The sequence below is a fragment of the Chenopodium quinoa genome, unplaced genomic scaffold (genome assembly GCF_001683475.1).
Source record: "Chenopodium quinoa cultivar QQ74 unplaced genomic scaffold, ASM168347v1, whole genome shotgun sequence".
Lineage (NCBI taxonomy): Eukaryota > Viridiplantae > Streptophyta > Magnoliopsida > Caryophyllales > Amaranthaceae > Chenopodium > Chenopodium quinoa.
This window is the reverse complement of record NW_018742461.1, coordinates 4,597,248-4,611,266: the sequence shown is the minus strand read 5'-3', so window position 1 is coordinate 4,611,266 and position 14,019 is coordinate 4,597,248. Positions and strand designations below refer to the sequence as shown.

The 14,019-nt window shown below is 41.9% G+C and overlaps 1 protein-coding gene across 1 annotated transcript; it reads right to left on the bottom strand.

Annotated features, from left to right (window-relative positions):
• Nucleotides 1-572: 572 nt before the first annotated feature.
• LOC110718888 (protein DETOXIFICATION 46, chloroplastic-like) lies at nucleotides 573-6,158 on the bottom strand. Its single transcript, XM_021897821.1, has 14 exons — nucleotides 5,435-6,158; nucleotides 5,242-5,336; nucleotides 4,358-4,466; nucleotides 4,128-4,183; nucleotides 3,480-3,535; nucleotides 3,170-3,308; nucleotides 2,910-3,047; nucleotides 2,756-2,824; nucleotides 2,547-2,657; nucleotides 2,087-2,215; nucleotides 1,903-1,980; nucleotides 1,349-1,420; nucleotides 1,172-1,234; nucleotides 573-1,072 (listed from the first exon to the last, which is right to left on the bottom strand). The coding sequence occupies exons 1-14, from the start codon at nucleotides 6,036-6,038 to the stop codon at nucleotides 971-973; spliced, it is 1,821 nt and encodes a 606-aa protein (XP_021753513.1). The 5' UTR covers nucleotides 6,039-6,158; the 3' UTR covers nucleotides 573-970.
• Between the last annotated feature and the right edge of the window lie 7,861 nt (nucleotides 6,159-14,019).

The following is a 14,019-nucleotide window of genomic DNA, read 5'->3' as shown; positions in this document are numbered from 1 at the left end:
TAAAATTAGATGATTTAAATTGCAATTGATTTGAACCAAATGAATACGTAGTAAAATCGAAAGTTATCCATTTTCCTTAGTAAAATGTAAAAATGACTGCTCCGTTACTCTCCAAAATCGAATACTGTATTTTCTTTGTCATATGTATAGATTTTTAAAAGCTCACGGGCCATTCCCACACAAAAGAGCCAAAAAAAAGTACTTATATTATCAAGCATAACTTCACACCTCTCGTCCATTACGCCGTTTCGCACGCTCTCTATGGGACCATATACCACAATTGTAACAACAAATACCAAGTAATCCAACTTCAGATTTGACCGAACATAATAATGCAAAACAAAACAATACACGAAGTCTCAATCCTCCCAAATATCAACCACTGATATTTCAGAACAAAGTACTTATAAACTTTGGAAGCATGCCTCTTTTCTTCTTGCAAAGGTTGAACTCGAGTTTTTTCAAGACTGAATTCAGCATCTTTTGTTGCCATTTTCCCCCCTAAATTCACCCCTAAACTTGTGTCAGTTTGCTTCACTAGTTTGTAATGAATTACTCCGTTTTCGTATCAGTTTGATGGTTATAATGAGTTTTTGATGGTGAATTCCCATATGCAATACTCAAGGTTGTGCTTACAAGCCGACTATTGGAGATCGAACATAACACAACAACGTCGACAAGTCATGGGGTAAATGGAGGGGGGGGGGGGGGGATGGATTTTCTGCTTACAGTTCAGCTTAAGCTATATGTATACTCCTATCTCTGACTCTAATATTAGTCTGTTAGAGTATCAGAGAATACATTTGCAATTCTTGCAAACAGTATGGAATAAAAAAACTAATGTACGTAATAGTTTTTATGATTGTACAAACCCTGAAGCACCAAATTCATCTTACTCGAATTTGCTGAAGGTAGTTAAAGTGTTTAACCAATGAAAAGAATTTGCTGAAGGTGTTTGTTGAATCTTTACCTAAGCAACTTTAAGCTCAGCCAATCTCAAACAATCAAGATCCTCTGAGAATAGTACGCCACTAGGAGAAAGAAGGCGTCTAAGAGAAATCAAGAAGCGTGCCTGTGTATTGTATGAGAGAAAATTGATCAGAAGATGCCTAATGACTTGCTCTGAACAAATATGAGTTACTCCATAACAAACTTGAGAAAAGAAAGGTACCCATTGAAATCCAACAAGGGCACTCCAACAGCCTAATAAGCCTAATCCTTGACTTCTTACGAGCTGTCAGATTATGAACAAATGCAGGGATATGCATCAATTTCACCCGAGGAGAAGAGGATAACAAATTTTATGATTGTAAGATATTTGTAATACTAAGGAAGATCAGCAGAATACCAGTAATACAATTGCGCCTAAAGCAAAACATCCACTCATTGATGTACTAATGAATTTGAGATCCCTGCCAGCCTTCACACGATAAAAAGTGAAACATCTCAAATTCTTAATCTGTTACTTGATCATCATATCAATAGCTACAAAAATTAAACACAAAGCGACAATGAAGCAGCATGTGTCAAACAGATCAGCAGAGTTGGGTTTGGGTCTATCATCATAGATTTCTGGATTTGAAGTGCTTATACGCATCATAATTATCGGGCTTTTGAAATATTATTCACATTTGGTCTTTTTCTCAGTCAGGTTTAGGTCTGTGAAGCTCAATTTGTGGGAAAGAATTTTAGGCTAACTTTTCAGGGACTTTCATATATCAAGATTACAAATTTACAAGTTAGATTTAGTCAGATGTAACCCGGTTGGGTCAACAACTGACAGGATGCCAGCCAACAAATTGACTGTGATACTCTTAAATATAGCTCCACAAGTGGAAAACTATATTTATCGCAATGAAATAGACAATATTCAATGAAACAAGGAAGCAAATTAGATTTTACCAGCAATGTACCCTCACAGGGGAGTATACAAGGTGTCACACTCAAAGCAAGGAAGAAACAAATCCAAACATTGCGCATCTGCATACAGAGACAACTGCCGTTATTCCAAAGGATGTAGACATAGTTCAAAACCTTAAGACACCAAGATACAGAATGGGCGAAGATTGTAACAAATTTAACCAACCTCTCTTATTACTACTGTATCAGATGTGAAGAGATTAGGAACAACAAAAGGGATTGCAGTTGCGGCAGTTCCTAGAAGAAGTCCAAGAAACGCTCCTATTATCAGAAGAGACTTCAATAGAGATCTCGCCTGTTCGTAAAAACAAACTACAAGAAAGTTAAGATGTCTTTAAAACCTTAAATGGAAATAAGGAATGACTTCGAGATTTTGGCTGTACCTACTGCATATAATGTATTGATGTTAAAGTTCTACCAACAAATAAGGCACTCTGTATATTTTCCAATATCTCACACTTTCCTTTTAAGTCAAAAAATTTAAAAAGGTTAACATTCCTTCTATTCTCATCACATGGGTGAACATTCTCATCCCTCTCTTCAACACATGAGTTAATAAGTGTTTCATTAAAGCTATTAAAAACAACAGGAGGATTTGTAATGACAATGTCATGGATAACAATTACCTTTACTAAACTTCGGTTGGCTCCATACAATAGCTCGGGCATAAATGATTGTGCAGTTTGAGAAAGGGGCTCACCCCATACTGAACATATGCCAAATATATTAAGCAACACCTACACAGCAGTCAGTTGAGAGCATATAAACTGTTTGATAGGAGTCTGCAATTAAAATAGAATTGGGAATCCCTGAACATTAGGCAGGTTTAGCTTACCTGATGAGCAGCCACTACATGTGAGCCCATAGACGTAGCAAAATATATAAGTAGACCGTAGAAGCCCACCTGACACGAAATAGGATAGCTTACATAAATTAATTAGGAGTAAAAAAATGCTAGGATCAGATGTGAAGTTACTATAATGGTAAACCTTAGAAACCATGGTTACAAAGACGGGGGCAGCAATCCCAGTTATCTCTTGCAGTTCAGCAAGTGATGGAACTGAAAAGGAATACCCATTGTAACCTTTTCTATTCAAACCATCAATCATCACATAAGCTGCAGCAATCTGAAAGATCATTCCCACAATTTAAAAAATGGTGAATACAAATATGTAGACAATGGAATGATGAAACGATTGAATGGGCTAAACATTGATACATAAACAAAGATTATATCCAGTTAACACACTTGTGATGCTGCAGTTGCCCACGCTGCACCAGCTATCCCATAATTTAAGAAGGTACAGAGTATTATATCACCAAGGCCATTGAGAGCACTGGCAATGAGTAGAGCCTTCAATGGTCCCAGGGAATCTTTCATGCCTAGACTGGAAATTAGGGGCAGAACATCATTACATTAGCATATAATTGAGGCTTTTTGTTGATAAACAAGAAAATACTAACATGCTTAATACAACAAATGGCAATTGCGTGTTTTTGTAGGCCAGGTGCTAAAAGCAACTGATTATATAAGGTAAATAATATGCAGTGTGTTTTACCTGGCACTCTGAGCAACATAGCCAACAAGTATGGCAGGCCATGCTAAGGCACGAATCTATCAACCCATGCAAAAAAGAAATACAACAAATAAGCTGAAGGAAACTTACGCACCAGTAAACTTTGGTATTAAAAAAATATAAGATGTGAGTGTACAGTTACTTGAAAGAGAAAAAAATATTGAAAAACATTTAATAGAGCATGAGTTCACTTGCATCCTTATTGAACATTTATGAGTCAGAAAAACAAGCTACTACAATGGTAGCGAAGTTTATTCAAATGCTGATTTTGCAAAGCATGATTGTCAGCAACATATTGAAAGTTCATAAATAACCATTGTACTCTTATAAAGGGTCTCCAGTTTTTCCCATTCACAATCTAAAAAATACTTAATAGATGTAAGCTGAGAAAGAAGAGCTTATATTCAAATTAGGAATGCACAAATTTTCGACAAACTACTTAAGATATGTCATATATATATCATATCTTATTTGGGAGTATTTGAGCACGAAAAGCATAGTGAAATTTATTAGTACTTCTTAGTGTTCTGACAATGCTCCTATTAAGATGAACATTGCACATTATCAAGTGCACAAAATCCTCTCATTCCCAAGCAGAGTAAACAGAAAGAACACATATCAAAAACAAACCTGTATATACGAATTCGCAGCAGATACAAGATTCACATTCTTAACTCCCACAAAAGCTGAACGAAAACACGGAGATATGAAAAATGAGATGGTGGCAGTCTGGGGATGGTGAAACAACACAATCTACTCAACAGCGGAAATCAAAATCAAAACAGAAAAATAAGGTATTTTCATGAGAAGTTGGCATGTGGATGTGGTAGCAACAAAGTTCTTGTACCAGTTTCAATTACCAGTTAAAGCCCATTCACCGAAGCCTTTTGTCAGTAAAAACAACAGCAATCCACTTGCCAGACTTATGAATATTAACATGGATATCTGATGCTGCACTTGATCCTCATCCTGTTTCAATTACATGCAAGTGAATCGTGACTGTGTGCAATATTAAACAGCAATTACGAATCACACTATATGCATATTAGTAGATTACACAGTCTGATTTGATAGTCATTGTTGTTCACAGATAGTTCCAATTCCCACCAACATTGGTATAAAGTATGGCATGTGTATGTTGTCTATGTTTGATGTAGTTAACATTAACAATCATCATGCCTAATGAAAATATATCCAAAATTATCAAATAGATACATTTGATTCTCGAGTAACTAAAACTCAATTGGACATTAATAAGAATACCAATACTGCAACAGTTCCGATCTTTCAAAGCCTTAAAAAACTTACAGCCCATTCGATCACTGGTAATAAATGGACGTAATAAGAATAAATATGTACATAAATTCGTCAGAAATATCAATTTTCATTCTCGTGGTAATGCTAGATCACCAAAAATTATCTCTCTTTCTTCACATATTTCATTACCGTCCATTACCACTTGGGAGCAGTATTAGATGGTTTCAACATTTCCTTATATAAAAACACAATGTTGGGAATGAGATTGCATTACTATGGACTTTAAGATGTTACTTAGCTTGTCATATCACACATAAATTCATTCTCATTAAGATAAACAGTATCTCATTCCTTGATAACACAACATCACAAATCACAGTTACTAAACCTGCCCTTTCAACAATTGACATGTAATTAATCAATGACAAACTATTACAACTTGGTAAGCACATAAAAGTAAGAATTATAAGATGGTAAAGCAAATGACCTTTTGAGCTAGTGAAGTAGCAACCATATTGGAAGTTGCAACTGAAAGAAACATAAACACAAATCCAACATAATCACATAGTACAGTTGCTGGACCTGCCCATTTATTAACATATAAAATCAATCACATTATATTAAATCAACCTTATAATCATAATCATAATTTAAAAAAAAAAAAAAAAAATCAAAATTACCTAAAGCAGCCAGCTCAAGTGAGCTGCCTTGGCCAATAACAGCAGTATCAATGAGACTCATCAAAGGCCCACAAATCCAAAGCCCAGTAGCAGGCCCTGAAAACTTAATAATCTCAATCATTTGATCCCAAGTACTTTGATTAGCAAATTCTTCAGCTTCATTTGTGGGTTCTGAAAATTGAAGGTTATGAATTTCTGGGTTAATCTCAAAACTACTAATTTCGGGCTCTGGTTCATGGGTTTGAAGATTTTCACCCAGAAATTCTTGGCTAGGACTAATACAACCAACTTTTTGCAAATTTTTGGGAATTTGATGGGATTCAGGAAAGCATAAATTGAAGGGCTTAAGTGGGATTTTAGGGTGCCGCAAATTGGAGGAGAATGAAAATTGTTTGATTAAGGGAATTTCGATTTGAATGTTAAGAGAAGGGGAGATTATGGCTTTGAATTGCATTTTGGCTGGTATATTGCTGTCTAAAGAATTGGAGAAAGATTTGAAAAGTTGAATGGTGATTACTGAATTAATGCAAGTATGCAACTGAAGAACGATAGAGAAGAAATCGAATTTTGTGGAGCTAAGCAAATGAGGATGTACAAGTTGCATGTACAATTTGAAATTTGGAATTTGCTATTTTTGGACTTTTTTAAATGCCTTTAACTCAAATCAATCATTGATTAAATTGTTTCTCTTTGGGTAGAGGTGAACATGGGACGGATTTGTGTCGTGCCGAATGAAAAAAAAAAGGTCGATCTGGATTAGGGATGCCAACCCAAATAGGAGACCCGTCCCAACGGGGCGGGAATGGATCTTGGTTTGGCGGGTGGTGGGGTGGGGATGGGGATAAAAACCATACCCGCCATGAGTGATGGGGTGGGGTGAATTTTAGGTTGTACCCGCCTCATCCCGCCCCGCCCCACCCGCCCCGCTTCGTACCCGCCCCATCCCCACATCCATATATTTTTTAAAACAAAATTATATACTTTTATACTATTTTATAAAAAAAAATTATGTAAAATAAAATAGTAAATATAATATTTTGTAATACACTTATATTATATCAAAAAAAATGTGTAATATTAACAATAATTTTTTTTTATTTTTGCAATCTTTATTAATTATGAAAGATTGTGTATTTGGAAGGCAGGGATTAGGCGGGTCTTAGGTGGGGGTGGATATCCAAGTGGGGGTTGGAGTGGGGATGGTTTTAGAATTGTACCCGTCGGGGCGAGGATGGGGATGAATTTTAGACCCGCCGCGGGGATGGGGATAGGGATAGGGATGGGGATGAAAATTTTAGGTGGGGGTGGGGGTGGGGATGGGAAAGCCAACATCCGCCCCGCCCCGCCCCGCCCCATTGACATCCCTAATCTGGATGAATATGCTTGTACAAAGCTCATAAATTTTAATGGGGCTTTTTGGGCCAAAAAAAACACTAAAAATTTTAAAATATTTGTCTATAGCCCACCTAAAAAAATTCTAGTCAGATCGGCCAACCTTTATGTCCATAATGTATGTTTATCTTTTCGATATATATGTTTTTTCGTTTTTAGTATGTAGATAGATTTGTAATTTACCATATGCCTTGATTTTATCAATTAACAGAGTTTCCCAATCAAACGTTAGTCAGCTTTTAATGGAGAATTCGAATCTCACCCCTCAATGAAGAAAGGGAAACTTACGTGTAGTTTCAATGGAGAAATCAAAACTCACAAACATCTTCAATGGAGGACTGAGAAACCCTCCCCTTTGGCCTTTTCGGGTTAACCACTAATCTTGGCGTTAGTCTCTCTCCGTCATTGCATGTTTATTAAGGGCTTGTTCATTATCGTTTTTTTGTTTCGGGTTTTAAAACAAAACTGTGGAAACTGATTAGGGGATTTTTATCCTCCAATCACCGTCTGACAAGTGGACCAACCAGGTTCCGCCATGTGTCCTTCACGTAGGCCAATAGGAGCCTGCCACGTGTCAATCACAGATACGTCCTCTGCGGACCAATTGAGACACGCCATGTGTCCACCCATGCCAAATGGGAAAACCGGCCACCAAGGCCCAATCCTGTTTAGAAGCCCGGTCAGCCCTAGGTTTACCCTAAACCTAGAGAGTGGCACGCTTCTCAAGACTATAAATACTCCTCTTAATCCTCATTAAGAGGCAGAGACAAGACAGAAAGAGAGAGAAGATTACAAAAAATACATTGATTACACACAGTAATAACCGGCTGATCTCGCTAACAAAGCAGATTACCAGCACTAAGCACTCTCACCTAGAGAGACCTTATTACTTTAATTTCCGTATTAATTACTCCTTAATCAGGTACTAACTTGACCGTTGGAGGCGGAGCTCTCAGGAGTCTCCGTTATTTTGCAGGTACAGGCGTCCGGTTCCAGTCTCGGAATTGTAACTCTCCCGCAGGACATCAGGAAACCCCGAAACATTTGGCGCCGTCTGTGGGGAGAGTACTTCTGAGATGGCATCCAAGTCTATACCGACTTCTGAAGAGAGGCGTCCCCTAAACGACCCTCAAGTTCAGTCGGACCATGACACCGAAAGTGAATTTGAAGTGGAAACTCATACAGCTCCAGACGGGACCCTAAGGGCCCGACGTACCCGTCATACCGAAAGGAGGGAACGGGAGCATCTTCAAACAGGAAGCGAGCCAGCAGGCGCCCAGCCTGCTCGGCAACAGCCGACTGATGGGTCTGCTCCCATCACAAGGAACGAACTTATGACCTTCATGAGGGGCTTCAAGGGAGAGATTCAAGAATTGATCAACAAAAAGCCGCCTGCTGCAGTCAAAGAGCAGTCGGCCAAAAAATCTTCCACTTCACTGAAGAGGAAGCCAGTTCAAGGGCGAGAGGCGACCCCTCATCCTAAATCCAAGAAGCGGGAGCCGCTTGCTCTTGATTTCACAAAATTCCGTCATCCGATGGGAAATAGGAAACCTGTTCGTCACATTCAGGCGGATGGGTCGAAGAAAACATACACAGACGCTCGTCTGTTGTTAGAACAGAAGAAGAGTGACCGACTGTCAGAGTCGGCCTCTACTTCAAATTTCCAAGAAAGTTTACAAAATACCTCGATGAGGCATACTCAGTCGTACCATGAGAGTCAGTCAGGCGGTACCTCCCGTCAGTCCGGCTTTCATAGTGCCCAGGCGGTACCAAACTTACCATTTGTGCCGCAACAACAGTATTTTATGCAGCCACCTCCATTTGGTGGACCTGCAGCAAAAAACGTCCAACCTATGGACTGGCAGCTACGGTTGCTTAGACTTGGTGAACAGCCGTCGGCCTTCTCCAAGGAAATTACTGAAGCCGCTCAACCGGCCAAAGTAAAAAATGTTCTAGTAGGCGCCTATGACGGCACTACTAACCCAGAAGACCATCTGATGGCATTCACCAACCTGATGTACCTTCAAGGGTTGGATGATCCCACTTGGTGCAAGTGTTTCCCAGCGACTCTCAAGGGAATCGCACAGCAATGGTTCGGCAACCTGCCGACTGGTTGTGTAAACAGCTTCAGGACGCTTGCTTACTTGTTTGCCTCCAACTTCGCCATGAACATCCCTGCGAAGAAAACGACCCTTGATTTGGGAACAATTCAGCAGGGCGAAAAGGAGGGGCTTCGTTCTTACATCAGGCGGTTCAACCTGATGAGAATACAGATTCAAGGGTTACCGGATGAGGTAGCTTATACTGACTTTTTTAGAGGTCTCAAAGACGGGTCTACCTTCAAATTTGACTTAGTTCGAAAAAGGGTGGCGACTCTTCAAGAGGCCTTGATTGAAGCAGAAGCCTATATACAGGCGACTGATCTGTGTACGATAAAACAGTCGGACGGGAAAAGGTTCGACAAAAGAGAAGGACGACAGAAACAGTCGTCTAACAAAGAGGAGAAAAGAAAAGAGGTCTGGGCGGCTGATTCCTCTAAACAGCCGGCTCGGAAAAACAAAAAAGAATTCAAACCATACTCCCCAAAGTATGTGTTTAACAAGGATAACCAGTTTATCCTAAAAGAAATAAAGGGACGGTTCTCAATTGAGAAGCCGCTCCCCATGAAGGGTTCTGCAAGCAACCGGAACCAAGACAAAATTTGTGCTTATCATGATGACGTTGGCCATCACACCAATGACTGCATCAGTCTCATGCGGTACCTAGACCGCTTGGCTGAGCAAGGTGATCTTGACACTTATGTCAAGAAATCTACGGGGAACACTTCCTCCAAAAAGCAGTCGGCTAAAAAGAATCAACATACCGACAGCTCTGATACAGATGATGCAGTCGTCTACACCATTGCAGGCGGCTTCTCAGGAGGCGGCCCCACTATTAGGGGCAACAAAGATAATATAAGGCGGTTAGATGTAAATTCCGTTCACCAAGAACGGCCGTCCAAATATACATTTCCTGAGATTGTCATCACTGAAGAGGATCTAGGAGGGGTAAGGGGGCCGCATGACGACCCTCTCGTTATTGAATGTAAAGTGGCCAACCAGAGAGTTGGCCGAATCCTCATAGATACTGGGAGCTCCTCAGATCTCATCAGCAGCAAATGTCTGTCAAAACTAAAATATCAGACGGACTGCATACATCCGGCCTCTCACCCTTTAATAGGGTTTGGAGGAGGAGTCGTCCATCCACTGGGACGAGTAGATTTACCCATTCGCCTGGGCGAAAAAGGGGAAGGACGACACATGGTAGTCCGGTTCCTAGTAGTAGAGGAACTCTCGGCCTACAACATGATTCTGGGTCGACCAACCCTGAATAATTCCAAGGCTGTTATAATCCCGTCTCTTATGCTGCTTAAGTTTGAGAGGGATAATGGGACAGTCGGCTCCCTAAGGGGAGATCAGAGGATGGCCCGAGAGTGTTATCTCTCGGATGTCAAGCCTACTGTTATGGCCACTGGGTCAAGTGGAGGAAAAACAGACCTTGACAATGTCAAGGAGAGTGCGCCTGTTCAAGAAACAGGCGACAAAAAGAGAAAGGTGTCCCAGACAGAGTCCGCAAGAAAAGCAAGAAAATAGCAATCATTGGCAGAGGAGCGGCCGGACGAGTTCCGCCCTCAGCCGGCTGGTGAGAATGCGGACCTGATATTAGACGACACACGTCCTGACCGAACAGTCAAAGTTGGGACGACTGCTCTGAGAAACCTTGGTGACGACCTTCACAACCTGTTAAAAGAATACAAGGACATCTTTGCATTTGAAGTCCATGAAATGCCAGGCATTAGTCCTGATCTGGCAGTACATAAACTCGCTGTGGATCCGAAAAAGAAGCCGGTACGGCAAAAGAAGCGGAACCATGGCGAAGAAAGAAGTCAGGCGGCAGCCGCCGAAGTTAAAAAATTACTTGATGCAGGGTTCATTCGGCAATGTTACTTCCCAGACTGGGTTGCAAATGTGGTTCTTGTTAAAAAGCCGAATGGTACCTGGCGAATGTGTGTAGACTACACAGACTTGAATAAGGCGTGCCCCAAAGACAGTTACCCTCTGCCTAAAATTGATAGCCTGGTCGACTCAACAGCCGGCCATGCCTTGATGAGCTTTATGGACGCCTACTCTGGTTTCCATCAAATTCCTTTGTGGAAGAAAGATCAGGAGAAGACGGCCTTCGTCACTGATCAGGGGTTATACTGTTACACGGTCATGCCGTTTGGTCTTAAGAATGCCCCGGCCACCTTCCAACGTATGATAAACACTGTGTTCTTTGATCAACTTGGGAGAAATGTCGAGGCATATATCGATGATATGATTGTCAAGTCTAAACTTCAGACAGATCATCTGTCGGACCTCCGAGAAACTTTCGCCACACTCAGGCGGCACCATGTCATGCTCAATCCCAAGAAATGTGTTTTTGTAGTTGAGTCTGGGAAATTTCTCGGATTCCTTATCAATCAGAGAGGGATAGAGGCGAACCCTGAGAAGGTGCAGGCGGTCATCGACATGCAGTCGCCCCGTACCGTCCGAGAGGTTCAGAAATTAACAGGTTGTCTGGCGGCCTTGGGGAGATTCCTAAGCCGATCAGGCGACAAATGCCTATACTTTTTCCAGGCAATTAAGAAAAAGGCAAGGTTTGAATGGGGGCCGGATGCTGAGACCGCCTTCCAGAGATTAAAAGTTCATTTGCATTCCTTGCCGAGGCTGGTCAGCCCTTTGCCCAAAGAAGTACTTTACATGTATTTGGCCGTCTCTGATCATGCGTTAAGCGCTGTGCTCCTTGCTGAAAGGGACGGCTGTCAGCTCCCGGTCTACTTTGTCAGTCACGTACTGAAAAATGCCGAGTTGAGGTATCCCCTAGTGGAGAAATTTGGTCTTGCACTCTTCATGGCTGTTAAAAAATTGAAGCCCTACTTTTTTGCACATGCAGTCGTCGTGTATACAGACCAACCTATCAAGCGGCCCCTAACCGTCATGGAGTCGTCAGGACGAATGATCAAATGGGCCATAGAAATTCAGAGCCTCGAAGTTACTTTCGAGCCTAGAAAAGCAGTGAAGGGGCAAGCCTTTGCTGACTTTATTGTAGAGATGACTCGTCCTCCTGACTCTCAGGTTCCAGACCAAGTTTGGAAGGTATATGTGGACGGAAGCTCTACTTCAAATGGTTGTGGAGCAGGCGTCGTATGTCAGTCGCCAGAGGGCGACAGGTTCGAGTATGCTCTACGCTTCAGTTTTCAGGCTTCAAACAATGAGGCAGAATATGAAGCTTTACTAGCCGGGATCCGCATGTGCAAGGCGGCAGGGGCAAGAAAAATAGACGCCTGCTCTGATTCACAATTGATAGTGAGTCAGTACAATGGCGAATACGAAGCAACTCATCCGGCCATGATCAAATATTTGCAGGCGGTCCGACAAGCAGTCGGCTCCCTTGAGGATTTCCATCTAATCCAAGTGCCGAGATCAGAAAACAACCAGGCAGATGCACTGTCAAAATTAGCATCATCCGCCTCCTCCGATACTCCACGAACTGTTTTTTGGGAAGTAATGGAAAAGAGAAGCATCGAGGAAAACCCTATTGGAATCCTAGACAGAAGCTCAACCTGGATGGATTCAATCAGGGCATATCTTACAAACGGTACGCTGCCGGATGATCCTCAACAGGCGGTAGCACTGAAAAGACGAGCCACCAATTTTGAAATTATAAAGGGAGAACTTCACAAAAGGGGGTACCTACAACCCTTCTTAAAGTGTGTTACTCCTGAAAAGGGACGACAGATTCTAGACGATCTCCACTCTGGTTACTGTGCTTCACATATAGGTGGAAGGACGCTTGCTCAACGGGCAAGGCGGCAGGGCTACTTTTGGCCTACTTTGGAAGCAGATGCAGTGGAGATGGTGAAAAAATGTGACAAGTGCCAAAGGTTTGGCAAATTAATTCACCGTCCGGCTACTGACCTCACTACCATTCACAGCCCACTACCGTTTGCTAAGTGGGGCATGGACATTCTGGGTCCATATACGCCTGCTACAGGCGGCAGAAGGTATATACTTGTTGCCGTTGACTACTTCACTAAATGGGTAGAGGCGGAGGCTGTAAAGGGAATCAAGACGAAAGATGTAATTTCATTCATCTGGAAAAATGTCATCACTCGGTTCGGGGTTCCCATGTCTATGGTTTTTGATAATGGTCCCCAATTTGAGACGCCCGTTCTCAAAACCTGGTTGGGTGACCAAGGAATTGCAAACTACTTTGCATCTGTCGGCCGTCCGCAAGCAAACGGCCAGGTAGAAGCCTTTAATAAAATCATCTCAGACGGTCTCAAGAAAAAGATTGAACGAGCAGGCGGCCTATAGGCGGATGAACTACCACATGTTCTCTGGGCCATTAGGACGACTGAAAAAGGGGCGACTGGAGAAACTCCATTCCTCCTAACTTATGGTGCGGAAGCTGTTCTTCCAATAGAACACTACGAGCCGACTCTTCGAGTAATGTTATATGACGAAGAGGCAAACTGGGAAGCCATGCGCCTGGCATTAGACTCACTTCCTGAAAAGAGGGGCAATGCTGTTTTGCGCCATGAGATCTATCGCCTGAGAATGACTAGATCATACAACAAAAAAGTACACAGGCGTCCACTCAAAGTAGGGGACTTTATACTTAGAAAAATGGAAGCAGTTGGTAGGGCTAATGAGTCTGGCAAACTAACTCCCAACTGGGAAGGACCCTACCGAATCTATGAGGAAGTCAGGGACGGTACCTACCGTCTGGAAACACCAGACGGACAACCGTTGCCTCGAACTTGGAATGTAGATAACCTCAAAAAATATTTCTTCTGAAGGATGTAAAGTAAAGAGCTACTTAATAAAGTTAGCACTTACTATTCAATTTTGTATTACGAGGGGCATGCCGTCTGTACCTTTACAGTCGGCTACTCTCCATTGAGTTTTTTCACTCTATCTTCAGAGGGGCATGCCGTCTGTACCTTTACAGTCGGCTACTCTCCATTGAGTTTTTTCACTCTATCTTCAGAGGGGCATGCCGTCTGTACCTTTACAGTCGGCTACTCTCCATTGAGTTTTTTCACTCTATCCTCAGAGGGGCATGCCGTATGTTCCTTTACAGTCGGCTACTCTCCATTGAGTTTTACT